The sequence below is a fragment of the Dermacentor silvarum genome, chromosome 6, assembly GCF_013339745.2.
Source record: "Dermacentor silvarum isolate Dsil-2018 chromosome 6, BIME_Dsil_1.4, whole genome shotgun sequence".
NCBI lineage: Eukaryota > Metazoa > Arthropoda > Arachnida > Ixodida > Ixodidae > Dermacentor > Dermacentor silvarum.
Window position 1 is genome coordinate 148,504,055 of NC_051159.1, and position 20,409 is coordinate 148,524,463.

Below are 20,409 nucleotides of genomic sequence, written 5' to 3' on the forward strand. Positions count from 1 at the left end.
CCATGCAGTATTCGGCAGACGGCCTCACCTATCCCGCTGGCACCTCCAATCACCAGGGCCAGCCGTCCGGCGAAAGGCTTCGCTGCTGCAGCCATCTTTCTCCGGCTATACAGTGCGCAGAATTTGCCACCAGCCCCGTTTATGGGGTGAACTGCAAACCGCCACAGGCCGAAATTGGTTCGCTCATACAGAGATGGTCAGAGCTGCTGCTTGAAAAACTGCAGCGTAAAAGGTTTAATGTGGTGCGCATTGAAGCTCTGTTTTCTGTATTACGTAAATATATACCGTTCGGCTGCCTGTGAGGACGCACTTTTCATATTCCATACGTGAGCGGAAATTGCCCAGTGCCAGAACTCGCAATAAATGTGCCACGAAATGTCACGCCGACAAATGTTGCCAAGCGCTATAAAAGCATTTGATGCAGTAACACCGTTGGAAGCCCAACGTTGGAAACCCTATGCAGCTTTACCGTAATACCAGACGGGAAGGAAGTGTCGCAATGAGTCAGCTGCTGCCGTCCAGAATCGTAGCAAGGGTAGTTAAGTGCGATGATTTCGAACGTGAACGAAATATAGCTCTTGGCGCCGAATTTCTCATTTACATACAAGTGGAACTGCGGACAGAGTGAGGGTTACAGATTGCACATTTTTAACATTAATCGCAAAGTGGGGTTTATTGCGGCGGCGTGGTTGCGCCGCTTGCGAAAGCAGCCACTCGAAGTTTTAGCGGTGCTTTTAGTGCGACTAGAACAACTTGGAAACGGCTTAGGCTAATTTTCACGGTGTCCTGAAAGAACGATATCATTCATCGAGTTTATGTGCAGGGTGTCCCAATTATCACGCACCAAGATTGAAAAATATGCAAACGCCACGTAGCTGGGCAGAATCAAGGTAACGTTGTTTGCCGTCGCTTGCACATACTCAGATTAATTTTTTGCATTCCGCCTAATTACATGATTAGTCAAAGTGCACATTTGTGGACTTTTGTTTGGGAATGTGCAACAAAGCTGGCACCGCTTCTTAGAAAACACGTTTCACTTTCATGTTATGACGACTTCCTCTAATAGAGACATCAACCAGTTTGTCTGTTTGTTCATGAATATTTGCAGCAATTATAAATGTACCGGTCCTAATGCAAGTAATGTCCGTCTATTATTAAATTGTGGCCATCCAGTCCTTGTCGGGGAAGCACACATACATGAGAAATATTTTTACCAATGTGGACCCTTTTTTGTTGTGCGGAGCATAACAACACTGATAGCGGTCGGAATTTTTTATGAAATCTTTTTCTATAAGCTCTGCAGAATTACCAGATACAGCTTGTTATCTTCTGGCCTTGGAGGGTTATCTGTTAACAACTTGCTCGAAAATCAAAGAGCTACGAGCTGAAGGAAATAGAATTCATGAGGACTTTCGTGCGTTTGTGGACTTTTCGTGCCGACAAGTGAATTCGACAAGTACAGAATAAAGACATGCAGTCTCTTAATTGTGTGCGGACAGTCGCTGGACGGCTTAGGCCTATTTGAAAAATGGCAGCAAGGAAATTTATCTTATTGAGTGTTTCTTTGTTTTGTTTTTGTTATCCTAATTGTTGCTATGGTGAGAGTCTTTACCGGGTACTCATTCACATCTTTCATCAAAGCGGAGTACCTTCGTTTTCTCCACCTAGGTTCTTCTGTCTGTCTAAGAACTCAACATGCTATACAAAATGAACGGCAGAAAAAAAAGTAGCAGAGAGGAGAGAGTAGAAACGGGAGAGAGCGCTGACCAACTTCTTTATTGCCAAGAAGGCAAAGAACCAAACAGATGGTTAATTATCAACCGCTAAATATGAAGAAATGCTTATCAAAAGCTCAATGAGTTTTGGTTTTGACCTCCATTTGGTCCCATATATTTGGTTCATCGTCTTCTCTACTGTAATGTTAGTCTTCGCTTCGTCCTGCTGGTAGTCTTTTTTTTTTTTTTCGTCGATTTCGCAGAGCATTTTAGGCTTGTAGCATAATGAAACCAACTATTTCGTGAAAAATTGCCGCTGCATGCTATACCTCAAGCGAGAGCAAGGTCACGAAACTCTAGAAATGCTTTTCGCAAAAATCTGGCAGAACCTGTTTCGATATCACTGTCGACGTTAATGCGATCAGCGTTGAAGCAATGTAGCGAGACACCATATTGCCACCAACGACTCGCGTCATGTGTGAAGCGTGTACACAGCGAGTTCCTCTCGCGCTATCCTGCTGAACACGCAAGGTCATCTATCGCAGCGCCACCACTGCGCCATTATTCAAGAGCAGCACATACCATTAGCACATATTCAGTGACCCAAAATCTGAGCCAAGTTGCCTATGATTTTCGACAACTCGGCTCGCTATCTGGCCAAGAGCCAACTAGTGAGCCGAGTTGGCATGAAGCAGGTTCATTGAGTAGCAGCAAATACCCAGTGGCACCTACATAATGACCCAAGTTGACGTCAGAGAGGTTCTGTGAATGAGCCGGTACATGCTCAGTATTAAATACCCAGTGAAGGAAGTTGGTGCGATGGTGGATTTGAACCCAGTTCCTCCAGCACAGCAAGCCGAGCGCATAAGTTTTTGAAGCGAAGAAAATTGCTGTGAATGCTTACTTTCCTTGCGACTTTAGAACTCAGTTTCGAGTTCAGGCGCACTCTGAGGTAGGGGCATGGAAAAGTACGCTTTAATACAACCTTTGCCAGAAAGTTCCAGAACAATTTTTTTATTTCTGAGTTTGCAATACTAAAAAAGGAACAAATGGTGTTTTTATATTACCTGGTATGTGTTCTTACTAGACATGACCTTGGCCATGTTTTCATGCAAACTCCCTAGGTGGCAGGGCTGTGTTTAGCAACACATTGTTCGGGCTGTTGTCACATTAGTTGGATGCTGATTGTGAGCAAAGAGTGAACATTACGTTCTGCGTTAAGCTCGAGAAAGCCCCTAGTGAAACGTGGAACATGATTATGCAAGCACATGCAGGCGAGGCAATTTCAAGTCGTGTTTCCGAGTGGCACAAAAGGTTTCGTGAAGGCAGAGATTCAGTGCAATACGATCCGAGAGCTGGTCGCCGGTCTACAGCACATATCGATGCAAACGTGGAGCGTGTAAGGCAGTTATCGCAAGAAGACCGTTGTGTAACAGTGCGTATGATATCAGATATGCCGTATGATATCGCATGCATAGCGTATGATATCAGCATGCTCTAAAAACCCGACACCGGAAATGTATAATGCCCTAAGTCAAATGAGGAAAGAACTTAATTGTCTTGTTCGGGAATCTAGGCATAAGTTCTATAACATAACATTGAAAAAGTTTCTCTCGGATGCACCTGCTAAGTTCTGGCGTTATGTTACTCCATCAGCTGAATCTTATTCTTCACATAATCAAAAAGTTACGGAGGAGCGCACAGAAGCTTTTAACACTTTTTTCTCTTCAGTATTCACTCGTGACGACGGAACGGTACCTACATTGCCTATTTCTCCTGATCGTCCTTCTGCTGATGATGTCGTAATTAATGAAGCAGGTGTCCTAAACCTTCTTTTGAGTATTAATGTTAAGAAAAGTGTTGGTACAGACGGCATTCCTAATGAGTTTTTATACCGGTACGCTGAGTGGATAGCTAAATACCTTACGATCATATTTCAATCATCCATTAGCCAAAGTACCTTTCCTAAAGCTTGCAACAGGCCAAAATAGTGCCTATTCACAAAGGTGGTAACACGACAAATGTAGAAAACTACAGGCCCATTTCCCTTACCAGCACGTGCTCTAAGCTACTGGAGCATATTATCAGTAAACACCTTTCAAGTTATCTCGAAACATATAATGTCTTGTCACCGTCTCAGCATGGATTCCGCAAGGGTCTGTCTACCATAACGCAACTTGTCGAACTAGTTCATAACCTCTCTGAAACAATCAATAACCGCGAACAGATAGATCTCATTTTTTTTTTTCCAAAGCGTTTGATAAAGTCTCCCACCCAAAACTGTTGTTGAAAATTCAGGCTTTCTTTAAAAACTCTAATATAACTAACTGGTTCAAATCTTATCTTCAGTCCCGAGAACAATTCGTCGAACTAGGCGGCTGTAAATCTGGTCTCGTACCAGTAGTATCAGGGGTACCTCAGGGCAGTGTGCTAGGGCCCCTCCTATTCATATTATTTATTAACGATCTTGCAAATTGTGCAACTGTTCCACTACGATTATTTGCGGATGATTGTGTATTATACAATAGGATAACATCACTAGACGATCAACTGGAACTGCAAGCTAGCTTACAAAAAATTGCGGAATGGTGTGACCAATGGCAGATGATACTAAACCCAGTAAAATCTGTTTCCATGTCCATAACAAGAAAAAGAGTCACCCATGCTAACAGCTATAAAATCCGTGACATTGAACTAAAAAAGGTAACTCAACATAAATACTTAGGTGTACTAATTACTGAAGACCTCAGGTGGAACGCACATATAGACATGGTAAGCAAAAAAGCCAGCAGAGCTCTATGGAGTCTCAGACGTAACCTACGTAGTGGTACACCTGAAATAAAAAACTTGGCATATAAGACCTTAATCAGACCCATTCTAGAATATGCAAAAATAGTGTGGGACCCCTATACGGCTATAAATCGTCACAAACTAGATCGAGTCCAGCGCCTAGCAGCTAGATTTATATTTAACAAATATCGTTATTGTCACTCTCCTAGTGAATTGTGCCGGAACGCAAATCTTCCTGCCCTAGAAATTAGAACAACAGTGGACAGATTAAAATTCCTGTTCCTCATCATTCACAATAAACTTAAAATTAACGGCTCCGACTTTTTCAAATTATCGCCCAACACACGCTTCCGACATAGACACAGCATGTATATTGAACCCCCTTTAACACGAAATGACACCTTTAAATACAGTTTTTTTCCTAGAGCAATTAAGGAGTGGAACATGCTGCCCGATTCACTGGTTTCTTCCTCTTCCATAGATGCATTTTTAAACGAGCTGCATGTTCTTGTTTATTCGGGTGAATAAGTTCCAGATTGTGTTCGGCATATTAGTACCGTAAATATATGTGTGTCTTTATTGTTATTATTATTATTGTTGTTGTTGTATTTATTGTTGCGCGTGTAATTATTTATTGCATTGCAAATACTAGTTGTATTTCCATTCCTGTAATGGCCCTTCCGGGGTTAACAGTATTAATAAACAAACAAAAAAAAAAGAAGAACAGAATTTGAATCGTGATGTGTGTCATAAGATTTTACGCAAATATTTAGGGCAACGAAAACCAAATGCAAAAATCGTCCCTCACTCACTAACCGATGAACAGAAATAGGAAAGACGAAGAATTTGTCCTGAACTATTGGATAGAGCCAGACGTAATCCTACTTCTGTGTCAAAGGTTATTGAAGGGGATGAAAGTTGGTGCTACCATTATGATCCGTACACGAAGCGTCAAATTGCAGAATGGCGGAGTCATGGATCACCAGCCTCGAAAAAGTCAAACGACAACCTTCGAGAACAAAGACAATGTTGATCGCATTCTTTGAAAGTAAAGTATTGGTTCAGCATGCGTATGTTCCTCCAGGTCAAACAGTGGACCAAACTCTTTACATCGAAGTCTTGAAATTTTTGCGAGAAGCAATTAGACGTCGCCGCCCTGGTTTGTGGCATTCTCAGGACTGGTTCATACTGCATGACAGTGCAAGATCCCATACTGCTTTATGTGTTAACGAGTATCTGGCCAGGCATTCTGTTATTGCTATCCCACATCCGTCCTATTCGCCCGACCTTTCACAGTGTGATTTTTTTTTTTTTTTGTCTCCGCGAGTGAACTTGAAGGCGACTGAAAGCAAAGTTTCATCAAGATATCGCAGACATCCAACGGGCTGTGACAAATGAGCTTGCAAGCATCACAGTTAGAGATTTCCCTGCTTGCTTCCAAGACCTCCAGAAACGTTGGAAATTGTGTATAGATAGCCAAGGGTACTACTTTGATAGGAGCTAGGATCATTACTTGGTAAGTGCGATTTTATATTTTTTATTACCTTTGTCCTGGAACTTTTTTGACAAATGTTTATTTAGGCAGGCACGTGGGCTGCCATTAAATTTTGTTCGTATTTTTGTGTGTTCTGAGGACTATGAACGTATAAGTCAGGTATACACGACAGCCCGAATACATGACCGCGTTTCAACTTGGACGACTTTTTTGTTGCTGTTTGCGTGTGCCATCGATGAGACACACATGTGCAACAGGTGCGTTTATTGCTTTCACCGAACCATTAGTAGGGAACGCAGAGAACGGTGCAGAGATAAAGCGGCATGTTTTATCTTCTGATCTCAGAGCACAAGACATTGTGCTCCTGAATAGAAACAATTATTATTCCTGGCAGGCATGCATTTCTGTCATAGGAAAAGTAGGCATTCTCGTAATTTCGGGCACATAAATACGCTTCAATACCTTTAGTTACTACCTAGTCCGCTTACACTGCCCCTCAATTGCTATCCAGCAGGGTTAGTTCGCATCAACGCGCACTGTGCGGGAAGAATTCCACACTGCGTGCGTCCAAAGTAATAACGGCACCACTTTGAAGCGCCACTTTCTGATTTTATTGAAAATCAAAAGAATAATGATTTCAGAGCCTCGCTCGATGCGTTCTGTAGAGCGAGTTCTAAAGAACTCAGAAAGGTTTGAGGTTGTCGGAGGAGGTGGCTTGATTCGGCCACTGGGAGCAATGGATTGAGTGTAAGGATGGGGAAGAAGTTATGTTTCGAAGACACCTCTATAAGGTGTGTTCAGAACTAGGATAGGTTCGCCACAGATGTGTCAATACGGGATGACACTGGTGAACCCCAGACGCGGTGGATACGCTCTGGAGTATAGTTAGGGCGCCTGTCTGTACTTGTATCGGAAAGCCTATAGGGTCACGCGGAAGGAGCGAATTCACATGAAGAGGCCTCCGGTGACTTCAAGAGCTGCGCCGTTGACATAGGAACTGGCAGTCGGTGAGCAGAGGAACTTGACGGCCTCCGCTATCTCACGGGGCTCAGCGGGCCTCTTGATGGGCATCAGTGCCAGCGCCTGAGCCTTGACAGCACCGTCGCCACCGGCTGACAGGGGAGTGGCCGTCCAGCCGGGAAGCACGGCGTTGCAGCGAATGCCGTGCCCCGCCAGCTCCTGCGCCGCCGACTTGGTGAGGGCCACGATGCCGGCTTTGGAAGCGGAGTACGCAGCGGACGACCAGACGCCGCACTTGGCCTCGATGCTGGATATGTTAACGATGGCCGCACCGCCATCGGGCAAAGGTATGCCAGATCGGAGCATGTCGCGGCTAGCTGCACGATTCACCAGGAAGGTGCCCTGCAAACAGAGGCAACACCGCAAACTGCTGTCGTGACGTAACATTCTATGCTATCCTTGCTGTGACATCTCGAAACGGCTCCGCGGATCAGCCGGCGCTTGCAGTAAAGTGACTAGAGCCGGTCACGTAAAGCTCACGCAATGCACTTTTTTTTTTGCAAAAGACACGCTTCCGTGCACCGTATTCACTTCTGACGTATCAGCTTGCTAAGTACAATGTGAATAACACTTTTTTAGAAGAGGCCTATTTGGTCGCCATCACTCGCGAGAAAGCATACATGCATGACAATGCCGCATGCGCGCTCAAGGGCTTGCGTAAACCCAGAAACCACTCCTAGGAGACGCTGGCGCAGACCTCAGCCTTCCGGCCACTGTACCGCTCTAGACGAATATGGTTCACACTTTACTGCCAACCAGGTTATATATCTGGATACGGCCACTAGTCCATGAGCAATGGAAATGATAGCGTCCACGAAACCAAAAGCCACTTGAAACATTCGATTAAAGCTCTTGCTCTACATGTGTATTTGCGTCACTGGATTGCCGGTGTCATAAGTGTAGCTTTCGGGAAACGCATATTTCCTCCAAAGTCACATGCGTACGCCTGGAAGCTTGAGGTGCAGTTCAAGCTATGCTACCAGACTTATAGATTTGAGTGGACCTTTTCCACTTCTTTTTCCGAAGACAGACGTCGATATAGTCGTACGGTTCCAATTGTTTGCAAGCATCCTTAACTATGCATGAAGCTACAAGTTCTCGCAGCTTGTAGTGACTATATCACTCTCGTAGGAAAAACTTTAATCTTGCATATTTTCCCATTCACGGGTCGGAATTAACAATGGAAGTTACGAAGCTGTAAGCGTGGAGTCTGAGTTAATGTTCAATCCTAAAAGTTGCATCTACTGAAGAAACTGTCAAACTACATTTCTAAATTTCACCTGTGTGAACATGGGAATATGCGCACCTTTATTAAATGTTTTAAACAGTCGGTATTGCCGAGCATCAGCAGTACATATAACAAAAGAAGGGGTAGTGTTGCCAAGTTGTAATACGTAGTTAGGTATTATGGTAGTTATAACTAAGACTTAGAAGGGTGGTCAAATTGGTTACTTCTTACTGACATCAATTCGGCAGTGTCACTGACATAAGATGTGTAACTGTTGCCCTCGCACCTTGAGGTTTACCCTGATGACGTCATCGAAGGTCTCATCCGGACAATCGACGAGGGAACACTTGCGCAGAATTCCCGCCGAGTTGACCACTATGGTGAGCGGCTCCGAGAATGCCTTTCTGATGTCCCTGAAGAGTTGCTCCACAGACGAAGCATCGCCAACGTCCACGTAAATGGCCCGATGCTTGGCGTCACCTGCGCAGCAGCCGGGAAACGGTCCGCAATGATGTTAACGCTTCGCGATCATATCGCTTTAATCCCGACCTGAATGCATTTCGCGTGGTTACCCGTGAAAACGGATGTCCATGGAAACAAAACTGACAGTACGCATTTCGGCTACAATACCAGCATCATTGTCGCGTGGTGTGAACTGGACGTGCTCTTACCGCACGCGTTGATGGGCCGAAACTACAAGTCGGAAATACGCTTCATGTTACATTTGCTGTTTCGCTAGCGGTGCTGCAAGCGCGCCGAGGATGGATGGTCACGGCTTCAGTAACAATACGCCTGGAAGATCGGACCCGTCACCTTACTATGGGTATGATGAAAGCGCAGCTTCTAGTAACATTAATACGTGATGTTATCTTGAAAGGCCCATGGATATGTCTACTACGGAAAGAGAAACACGTTTATTAGTGAATTATATATGCATATATTTGCCTGGAGAGAGAAAGAAAGGGTAAGGAAAGACAATGAGGTTAGCCATTGTAAATACCTGCTGGGTGCCCTGTGCTGGGGAAAAGGCTAAAGTGAATAGAAGGTGATAGAAGAAACAAAAAAATTAAAATAAGAAAAATTCGCACAATAACGCGACCCTACGCGCTGCAGCGTTCAAACTCGGGTGCACAATTCACAAGCCCTTAAGAACTTCAGCAGAGCCGTTAAAGCCTTGAGTGCCGAAACCCGTCTGGAACTGTGTCCTAAAACTTTTTCCTCTGTGAAGGGGCGATCGTACAGTTTTTCGAGCGCAGTCGCGAGCACTTTTATTGCCACATAGTAGCGGGGACAGTCACAGAGGAGGTGCTTGATCGTCTCCTCGCAGCCACAGGTGTCGCAAGCAGGGCTGTCGGCCATTCCAGTGCCGAAGGAATAGGCGTTCGTGAATTCCACGCCGAGCCACAGGTAGCACAGAAGTGTTGCTTCCGCTCGTGGTAACCCTGGTGGAAGACAGAGTTGCAGACGTGGATCCAATCTGTGGAGGCGTGAGCTGTGGACTTCACCGGTGTTCCACAGAGTCTGCGTAAGCTCGCGTGCGAGGGAGTGAAGCTTTGTGGCTGCGTCTGTTTTCGACTGTGGTATTGATATAATAGGGGCACCATCGTGGGTCGATCGGGCAGCGTCATCCGCACTGTGATTTCCCGAAATTCCGCAGTGACCCGCTATCCACTGGTAGATGATGTTGTGCCCCTTGTCGGTTGCGTGATGATGAAGTAGTCGGATGTCAGCGACTAATTGTACGTTAGGTCCGTGGTTGAAAGGGGACAGCAGACACTGGAGAGCTGCCTTCGAGTCACAAAAGATGGACCCCGACTGTGATGATTTGGGACCAATAAATTCTAATGCATCACGGATAGCTGCGAGTTCTGCAGCCATCGATGATGTAATGTGAGACGTCTTGAATTGGATGGTGACAGATTTCACGGGAATTATCACTGCTTCAGCTGAACTTTTTGAGGAAACAGAACCGTCCGTGTAAGCATGGGTGCGTTCTCTGTGCTTCTCATTCATGAATGAAAGCCCGGTTTGTTTGAGGGCGAATGATGACATCTCCGTTTTGTTTTTGATATAGGAAATTACAAAAGAGCTTGGATTGGATGCAGGCACCACAGTGGTAGAGATGGTCGTGCTGCAGGTGTGAAGTTCGACGGTGAAGTTCCATGGTCTTTAAAGCGTCAAGTTGAATGTACGTATTGATAGGGTGGTCATACGCGATGGCTATTGTTGCTGCCGTGCACGCCTGGGAAGGCCAAGACATATTCGCAGATCTTGAGCTTGCACAGACTGGAGGGCACGGAGGTTGGTCTTCCCGGTCCCACTCATTACAGGTAAGCTATAGCGTAGGAGACCCAGAAGAGTGCGTTATCGAGTTGGAGCATCGCCCTCATAGATGCACCCCATGACTTTACCGCGAGAAATCGAGGACGTGGGTTACCATGGCCAGCTTCTTTTTTAGGTGGGAGACATGAGGACTCCAGGAGAGGTCTCGATCGATTATCACTCCTAGAAAGTGGTGCAGTCTTCTCGTAGATGATTGGATGTCCATTAATTTTGACAACGTACGGTCTCATTGTTCTGCGCGTGAAAGCGACGATAGAGCACTTCTCTGATGACACCTCTAGACATCGTGCTCGAAGATAACCTGATGTTACTGTGGCCGCTTTTTGGAGTCTCGGCGCGCACCTGGGGACGCGTAACTCCTGATGACCAAATGCATATATCGTCCGCATAGATCGACACATGGACGGATTGCGGAAGGAAATGAACCAGGTTGATGAGCACGAGATTAAATAGAGCGAGGCTCAAGACTCCACCTTGTGGCACGCCACGGTAGGTGTTGTGCGGCGACTGCCACACCATCCTCTGTTTGCACAAAGAATGACCTGTCCTTCAAGTAGCTGAATATTCATTGAAAAACAAGGCCACATAGGCCGACATCGCCCAAAGCGTCCTGAATGGCTCGATGATTTACGTTGTCATACGCGCCTTTAACGTCCAGGAGCATCGCCACTGACAGTCTCCTTAGGATTTTTTTTTTCGTGCTGTGAACAGACGAGGCAAGCTCTATGAGGTTGTCTATAGAAGAACGTCCGCGTCGTAAGCCTGCCATAGCGTCAGGATATATCTCGGTGCTGCTCTAGATACCACTCTAGACATGTCAGCACCACCCTCTCCACCACCTTTCCTAGACAACTGGCTAGAGCAATGGGACGATAAGACGCCACATCTAGAGGTGATTTGCCTGGTTTGAGCAGAGGCACAAGGCGGCTGTACTTTCATGCAGCAGGAACCACTCCTTCACGCCACGAATTGTTGTACACGTCCAGAAGAGCTTGCCGGGCTGTTTGACCGAGGTTGGCAAGAACTGCGTGCGTCACCCCGTCAGGCCCAGGTGATGAGGAACGTCTGCACGGTGCCGCCGCTTGCAACTCCTCGATGGAAAACAGATTGTCCATACGAGAATACCTCGAGATGGCAACGTCATAGGGATCATGCGCGGTGGACGAGGACGTTTGACCAGCAACCTTCGAACAGAAGTCCTCCGCTGTGGTGTTGTTGCGGCGATGTTCGAAGACCACGCACCGTTCTCCATATATGTGACAGGATTTTATGTGGATCAAGGGAATCACAGAAAGTCTTCCATCTTAGAGAGTGCAGTAAGTTAATCCGACACTGGATCTTCTTCTGTATGCGTCTCGCCTCCCTTAAGTCGTAGATGGACTTGGTGCGCCGGTACCGTCGTTCAGCGCGACGGCGAATTGCTCGGAGGCGCTCCAATTCCGCTTCGAATTCAGAAAATTTCGGAATAGGCCTAAAAACGCCTGTTGCTTTTTGAGCAGCGTCAGTAATTAGCTCCTCAATGTTTCCAGGTAGACAGCTCTGAGTATTTTGACACATCTGCTCCATGAGGAGCGTGTATTTCGGCCAGTCAATGCGTTGAACTGTGGTATAGTATGACTTGCCGATGCCTTCGACCTTAACATATGTTGGAACATGGTCACTATATCACTAACGTGCGTTTCGTTGTCCGGGAACCATTTCACACTGTTACTGAAGGATCTTGAAACAAAAGTCCAGGCAGCTGCTGTATGTCAATCATCGCAGAAAAGTGGGACTGCCATCATTTAGGCAGCAGAGTTCATGGTTCAACGCGAAGGTTCGTACACGTCGTCCTCGGCAATCCATCTTTAAGCTTCCCCATAGCGGATGATGCGCATTGAAATCGCCGATAATAATCCATGGTCCAGGTGTCGCTTTTAAAATTGCACTTAGTCTTGCGTTGTTAAATCGGCTCGAAGGTGAAATGTAAGCACCTACGAGCGTGAGTGTGACATTCTTGCATTTTACGGTCAAGCATACGTACTGATTGTCGTCATCAGGTGCCACTGGATTGTAAAACATAAGTGAAATCGCATCTGACATAAACGATGACATTTCTGCGGTCGCTACAGGTGCCAGACATGAAAGCTTCATATCCTGATAAGCGGATCGCGCTCTCAATGTCTGGCTCACAAGTGACGATGATTGGAAATTTGTTCTTAAAAACAAGGGGACGAAAGTCCGAAATGCGCGATTTAAGGCCACGGGCATTCCACTGGAAGATAGACGCTTCCTTGACTTTTTTAAGGAACGAGTGCAGAGGAGCAGCCATGGTGCTTCTCAAGAGTGGCCAGTACCGGATTCAGCGCATCCAGTATCTGAAGCGCACCTCGAGCCGCCGGAGTGTGTATTGACGTCAGGAGAACACGGAACGTGTTCATAAGGGCCCTTATCATGGTGACAACTTGTTTGTCGGCGTCTTGGCTGTTGTCCGAAGGTGAAGCATGATTCGGTGAGCGTGCTTACAAGTTGCTTCTCCGCTGGTTGGTCTAGCCCTGGCAACGGTGGCCACTCCTCGCGTGAGGCAATGACATTCGAAACTTTCTGCGTATAATCCTCGCTGCTAGTATTGCCAGTTGTCTGTGGAAGTGTGTGGACTATCGGTGGACGCGGCGCACCCTAAGCAATAGCAGTATATTTCCTAGAAGATATCCGGCGACGTGAACGCCGACATCGCACCTTAGCGGCACCCTCCCTGTGCGACGAACCATCCCTGACCATTTGCCTCAAGACCTTTATCTCCTTTTTCACATGCGGGCAATTCTTGGAAGATGCGTCGTGAGAGCCTTGGCAATTGGCGCACTTTCGGTTTTCTGCACGACAGGTGTCGGAGCTGTGCGACCCAGAGCATCGTGAGCACACGGCACTATTTGTGCAAGCTGCACGAACGTGCCCTATCCTTTGACACTTCCGGCACTGAAGCGGCTTTGGCACAAAATGCCTAGATTAGTTTAGCTGTTTCGCTCCTGAAAAGGTAGAGCAGCCAACTGTCGTACATGGCTTTCCGGCGGGCAGGAGTCCCTCTTAGAAGGATCCAGTCGTTTAGCGTAACGACTGAGCGCTCTAGCTTAGCAAGGCATATCTACAAAGTGGGGCAGTAATACTGACCCCCACATTCTGTTCTTTAACGCTATGCCTCTTGACTCGACCCTCCAGCTAGACCCAATATAATGTATAGGAGTTTACAAGAAAGTGGATAACAGACTCCTTGATTTGATATATGCTCTCTTAATTCCGATGTCTCTATATTTGCATCACGGCTTTCACGTCGCCGTTTGAGGCATTGCATCATGTGGTATGCGATAAGATAATGTAGCGGTATGGCTAGAGAGGGTTGTCTATCGTCGACGCATGGCGGGATAAGTATGCGTGCAGTTGTTGCTAGGTCCCCCGTGAGGCAGGCTTCTATAGCAGGTTTCTGTAATGTGAATCACAGCTGTTTTGTTAGAACGGCGCCACCCGTAGTGACACAGTAGAGTTCTGCAAAGAATATAACGGCGCAGCTGTTTTTTGCACGCGGCTTCGTAGTTGTCTTTTTGTTTTTTTTCTTTTTTTAATGCAATAGCATTAATGGCGGATCCTCACACTGACTACAAAGTACAAATTCAGAGCTACCCGTCTGACGAAAACTAATCTAGGCACTTTATAGCTAATCTAGGCAAATATATGTATATATAATTTACCATGCCATGCCATCCGTCTGACGAAAACTAAACTAATCTCGGCACTTTATAACTAATCTAGGCAAATATATGTATGTGTAATTTACTAACAAACAGACGCTGAATCGACGCAGCTTCCGCGTGCGAAACCGTCGCACGTGGAACCATCGCACGTGGAAGCTGCGTCGATTCAGCGCCTGTGTTCCGAGCAACCAAAAGCACTCTCAAACGCTGCCGAACTACTTGGCTCGGTGACATGTGTGCAGCATCCACGCACCCGTAGCTAGCTTTCCCTTCATTGTCACAGTATGGACTCTTATACCTCTCTGCTGTGCTTGCTCACGGTAATATATATCCACGAAGTTCAACAAGCAACGTGATTGGGACGATATCTCCTCAACTCACCTGGCAGCGACTCGGCGACCTTCTTCGCTGCGTCGAACTGTTTGTCGGCGACCACCACAACGGCACCTTCGGCAGCGAGGGCCCGGCAGACTGCCTCGCCGATGCCGCTGGCGCCTCCCGTAACCAGGGCCAGCCTTCCGGTGAAAGCCGTAACTACAGCAGTCATCTTCCTCTCGGTGCGCAGTTAAAAAGAAGAGCGCTCTCTCTTACTGTAGCTTCTATATATGGCTCGAGTAACTCGCGGGGACACTGCAAGGCACCAGGCTCGCAAGTGGCGCAATGAGTGCCCCAACGACGTGCCGGCGCTAGAACAAGGAAAGTGCGGAATCAGGTTATGTAGGAGTCATACGCGCACGAGCTGTGTAGAGCTTTCACCAGCCGGCCGTTTCGCTCGCGCGACGGTCTCGCGCAGCTGGCAACCCGCCCGCGTAGCGGTGTAAAAAGATAAAAGAAGAGAGAAAAACAAAACACGTTAGTTACGCCTCTGCGCTCTGTTTTAATAAATACCGCGCATTACTAGGAATCGTACGCATCCGATACGGAAGTGGCGACGTTCGCACGTGTATGGGCCGCTTATCGTGGCTTAGCGCTCGTCTTGCAGCCACCAACTCAAGTGAAGCTGCCCACTGCCTCCTCACCCAGCACCCTCAGAAGAACGCGGTGTGTGGTTGCTCATCAAGTCACGCGAAGCTCTACCGTGCCCTCCTGAGCTTCGTTGACGACACCGGCCTCACTGACCGGGTCTAAACTTTGACCTCCCCTTTCCGGCGCCTCCGGCGCCTCGGATGCTGCTGCTGCTGCGTTTGCGATCTTTCTCTCCTCTAACTGTCAATCCCACTCCCCCCCCTGTGCAACGCGGTTGAGGTGTCCTCTATTGAGAGACAGTTATTGTGTTGCGCTTAACCGAACTTTTCACCCCTTTCCACACAACAATCTCCACTGCCCGCCTCAGAGGTCAAACTGTTCAGCTTTATAGCTTACAAGAAGGCACTCCTTGTCTAGTTGGTTTTTACTAGCAGTTTTATAGAGACACTAACGAGAAAGACTAAATCAGTTTAGAGTGACAATGTGCGCTAAAAACTATATTTTTGTTAATTTTCAGCGCCGGTAGGTCAGTGTGACGCCACGAATTTTAAGGTACTTTCTCGTATTTGAGCCGACTGTGGAGCAGCAAACGTTCTGCAAACTTGCTAAGTTCTGTCTTTGGTTCTTTTGTCCAAAAAGGGACAACGTGGTCCATTTTTAATTTTCTTTTTGTTTTTATTCTTATTCTTATTTTTTAACGAAATAAAATTACTATGTCCGAACAGACGCGGTCAAAAGTCGTGACGGCACAGTAAACGGGTGCGGGAATTTCAAGGCGATGTTTCCACCCGTCTTATTTTTTTTTTCGTCTTTTCTGACTTACCAAGCAACAACCCAACTTCTTTTTCGCACGAGTGCGCCTCCAAACAAGCTCTCACTTTGCTCAAGGACGTAAGAGAGACCGAAAGTTACGGGTAACGCTTACCCTTGGTCTGCCTCTCAGTCGAGAGGAGGCGAGCGGCACTTCGGCCGGTGAACCTTGCGAATGGAATCCGTTTTAGGCGTACCTTCAAATAGATCACCCACACGTCCACGTCGCCCATTGTCGTCGCTTTATTATCTTTATTAGCTTCAGACGCTGTGCCACTTTTGGAGCATGATAAGATGACGGCGGCTTCGGATTCAGTCACGCGCGTCGTTTCAACTCATGTACCTATAACCGTTGTTTCGCTTCACTCTCGGCCTCTACAGCTCTATAGCATCTTCCCGTCTCCTTCATCTGTGTGTTGATAATTTGCGCTCCTCTCCTAATAGCTCTATAGCAGTTCGTATGTATGTATGTATTAGTATGTATGTATGTATGTATGTATGTATGTATGTATGTATGTATGTATGTAGTATGTATGTATGTATGTATGTATGTATGTATGTATGTATGTATGTATTTATGTATGTATGTATGTATGTATGTATGTATGTATGTATGTATGTATGTATGTATGTATGTATGTATGTATGTATGTATGTATGTATGTATGTATGTATGTATGTATGTATGTATGTATGTGTGTATGTCCATATGTATGTATGTATGTATGTATGTATGTATGTATGTATGTATGTAGTATGTATGTATGTATGTATGTATTTGCGTGCGCGTGCACTGCGCGCGCTGTGAGCATTTCTTCTTTCGAACCTGGCATGGTAAGGGTATAAGACGCCTTAGGGTAAGAGACGTATACTTGGACCAGCCGGAGCAGATAACAGCCTATCAGATGGCTAGCTAGACGAAAACTCTACTTCAAATATGAGCCCATGAAATTGATGAAAGGTGGTGTTTTGGGGAGTTTCCGCCTCCGATATTCGGACGGCCTTAAACTGCACGCATTGGTGGTTGTATGTAAGACTGGATTTGTGATCATCTAACTGACTGGTCAATTTACGCGAGCACTAAAAACGGTGTCAAGAAACTGCCCGTGGAAACTGCAGCATCGCGTGGAATGCATCGAAACAGAGTTTTAAACATCCCACTACTCAAGATTTGCGTCATTGGCCTGGCCAAATGCATACCACGCGACGTGCATATTAATCTTTATGCGGATGACACCTGCAAATGGTACCTGGTGCCCAATGTAGTTGCAAGGCTCTAGAGAGAGAGAGAGAGAGAGAGAGAAACTATTTCAGTTTTCTTAAAATTCACAGGGTATCTTATGTCATCCCTAAGACAACTTGCAAGCGAAAGTCCAAATGCCGATGTATTAAAGATGGACACATAATGTACACATCCCCCTTTATTCGCTGAGTCTACTTCACTCAGTAATCCATCTTAATTCGCTTTTTCATCCTCTTAATTCGCTTAGTCATCCCCCTTAGTTCGCTTAGTCATCCTCTTAATTAGTTTACTCATCCTCTTTATTCGCTGAGTCATCCTCTTAAATCGCTCATCATCAATCTTAGTTCTATTGCATTTAACTCGCCTGAATCATCCACTTAACTGGCTTAGTGATCCCTATTAATTCGCGTAGTCATCCACTTAGTTGTCCATTTAATTCGATTTATCATCCATCTTGCTTGCTTACGGGGTATGAGCCACTGATGATGATAGTGTTTGTACCTTTCGTGTCGTCGACATGTTTTCGCTCAAGGACATTGAAGGTCGACTGACCGATAAGACATACGGCTTTCGCCTTAATAAGAGACCTTCAGTCTCGCTTGCTGCATTCGCCAGTGCCGATTTCATGAACGCAGCAAACAATCGTTGTTCTTGGTTCTTTGATTCTCGAATCCGCCACCCGGCATTGGGGGAAAGAGAAAGCTGGATTTCTGAGGGGAGAGGGGTGGGGTGAAATAGGCAATTTCAAAGTATGTGTTCTGTGCTGGGGTGTTGTCCGCAGTGCTTACATTTTGGAGGTGGCGAGTCTGCAGAGCCCCCTATATGATGGAGTTTAACAGACGTGGGTAGTGTGTTGGTTTGTGCTTGTTTATAAATATGCCCTGTGTGGGGCGTTGCAGTGTTGTGCGTATTTTTGCGAAAAATTGCCTGGCTTCTTGATATAAGCACATAAGCACAACATACTGAGTGTTTCGCTTATGGGTAGCTGGCGCTTTTTAGGCAATTATTTGCCATTTCACCAGCTTCCTGGACAATTTGTACTTGATTGTCCGAATAAATACATGATATCATATCATACCATATTGCGGCTCCAATCATTTCGTATCACACGGACTCCAAGCGCGCTTGTAGTATCCTGCATGCACGCTTGGAGTCCGTGTATAGTGTGATATCTGTATCAGTGGCTGATACACGCTCCTCAGCCCTGACGACTGTAAGCTCAGCCAAGTGGAGCTCTATAGGAGAGGTGACTTCTGTATATACGGGGTGACCGGTGGAGTTTGGGTGACCGGTGTGGGTGACCGGTGAGTATATACGGTGACCGGTGTCAACAACCAAGTGACAGCTATGGCTGTCACTTGGTTGTTGACACTTGCACATGAAAACAGGTGTGTGTGGTGAAGGTTGGTTGCAATATATTTTTGGTAGTATATACTTCTCTGTACCCGCCTGCTTATGTGACGGGATGGATCCATGTGTCGGGGAATGGGTGCTATGTTGAGTGGGGCAGTAGTGATGTGTGGAAGCATGTTAAGTACCACTGGTGGTTGTTCTTTTGGGGGATTGCTGAGTATGATGCTGAGTAATGGAGCGGAGTATGACTCTGCCCGCTGCGGTTAAAGAGAGCTGTAGTCTTGTCGGCGTTCGGGCACAGAGATGCGTTCCTCAGGTACGTTGTAGCTTCCTGTCTGTTCGACAAGCTAAGCGTTTGTGTTGATCGAACACCGACTGCCAGTTTGGTGGTTTTGCGAATTATCGTGTCTACTTTTGTGATTTCCCTCTTATTGAGGTTAGTGTACGGAATGTGGCACCGAAAGTGGGGCATTAGTAGCGCAGTTCAATGCTGCAGCATGTCCTCTTCTTGCAGACCTATGTACCAGTTAGATATCCGCCGCATCATCCGTAGTACTTTCTCCCCCTGTCATAGGAGGTGCTGTGTCGTGGCTGCGCCACCTCCATCACGTGGGAGGCGGAGGCCCAGAATTTTGAGTTGCGTGGCGTGTGGTATTGTGGTTCCCGCGCTCTGTATGAATATGAGTGGTGGTTTCCACCTGTTACTGTGGACCAACCGGAGTTCGACCTTTTCTGGCGAGCATTTAAGCCCGATGATTTGCGCTGCAGTTTGTACCGCATTCATCGCGGTCTGCAGGGTGGCCTCAATGTTGCCTGGCGAGCCCCTGTTGATCCATATCGTGATGTCATCAACATAGATGGGATGTTTGATGTCAAGGATTGGTTGTAGCGATTTGTGTGTTCGTAGCAACGCCCAAGTGAATGGTGTAGTGAAAGTACTGATGCTTGAGGTATTTGCGTATGTGAATATTCGTCAAATTTGTGCTCTTCGATCCTAAGCAAAAAATTGTCGCAGTTTCACCTCAAAGGCGAAGCATCAATTGCGATAGCAAATTTGTAGATAGCTATACGGAGTAATGATAGTAGCTTTATCAGCTGTATAAGCTTGGACATGCAGCCGCACCGGCAACACGCAGAACTGTTGTCGACGCCGTCAGCGTTTTGCGCGCGTTCGCACACAATGCGTGCAGCGTTGGTGACTGTTGCCGGAGCCTCCGATATAAATAGGCACTTGGCGCCGCAGCTAAACGTCGCCTCCCATCCCCCCTACGGCCTTTCGTGCGTCGGAAGAAGGCGCGTTTGCTCTACATATATGGTGATTGTGAAGGAGTAAAGAGACGCCTACTTCTGCAGCCCTTAAGGGAGCACGGCGCCGAACGCGCGTTTGTTCTCCGCCGTGCGTTCACTCCCTGTGAAAGAGCGCGTCCCTCGTGCCCTTTCACTCGCACATACAGCGTTCGGCGCGCGGCGACGATTTCATCTCTATTGACGTCATACGGAACCTCACGGCGACGGCGACGGCGAAGACGACGGCGACGACGACGGCAGAAATCTGCTTTGTAGTGTCCATATTGACACGCGTGCTCTACAGGCAGACGACGACGACGATGGGGGCATTAGCGGACTCCGTCTAGTGGGTCAGTGGGATTCTTAGAGGAAGAAGACGTGTGTCTGTTCTGTTTTGTTTGAACAGGTCGTCCTGTGCTGTTCTTGAAGAACGT

General features: G+C 46.7%; 1 protein-coding gene across 1 annotated transcript; it reads right to left on the reverse strand.

Moving 5' to 3' along the window:
* Positions 1-6,594: 6,594 nt before the first annotated feature.
* LOC119456197 (estradiol 17-beta-dehydrogenase 8) lies at positions 6,595-15,075 on the reverse strand. The gene is made up of 3 exons (XM_037717823.2): positions 14,698-15,075; positions 8,535-8,728; positions 6,595-7,362 (listed from the first exon to the last, which is right to left on the reverse strand). The coding sequence occupies exons 1-3, from the start codon at positions 14,861-14,863 to the stop codon at positions 6,946-6,948; spliced, it is 777 nt and encodes a 258-aa protein (XP_037573751.1). The 5' UTR covers positions 14,864-15,075; the 3' UTR covers positions 6,595-6,945.
* Between the last annotated feature and the right edge of the window lie 5,334 nt (positions 15,076-20,409).

Bases quoted from the DNA above. Each gene is read 5' to 3' on its own strand.
- LOC119456197 (XM_037717823.2), bottom strand. From the start codon at position 14,863: ATGACTGCTGTAGTTACGGCTTTCACCGGAAGGCTGGCCCTGGTTACG. The intron at 8,729-14,697 runs GTGAGTTGAGGA...GCTGCTGCGCAG, and splicing joins GGTCGCCGAGTCGCTGCCAG to GTGACGCCAAGCATCGGGCC. The intron at 7,363-8,534 runs GTGCGAGGGCAA...CTCTGTTTGCAG, and splicing joins TCATCAGGGTAAACCTCAAG to GGCACCTTCCTGGTGAATCG.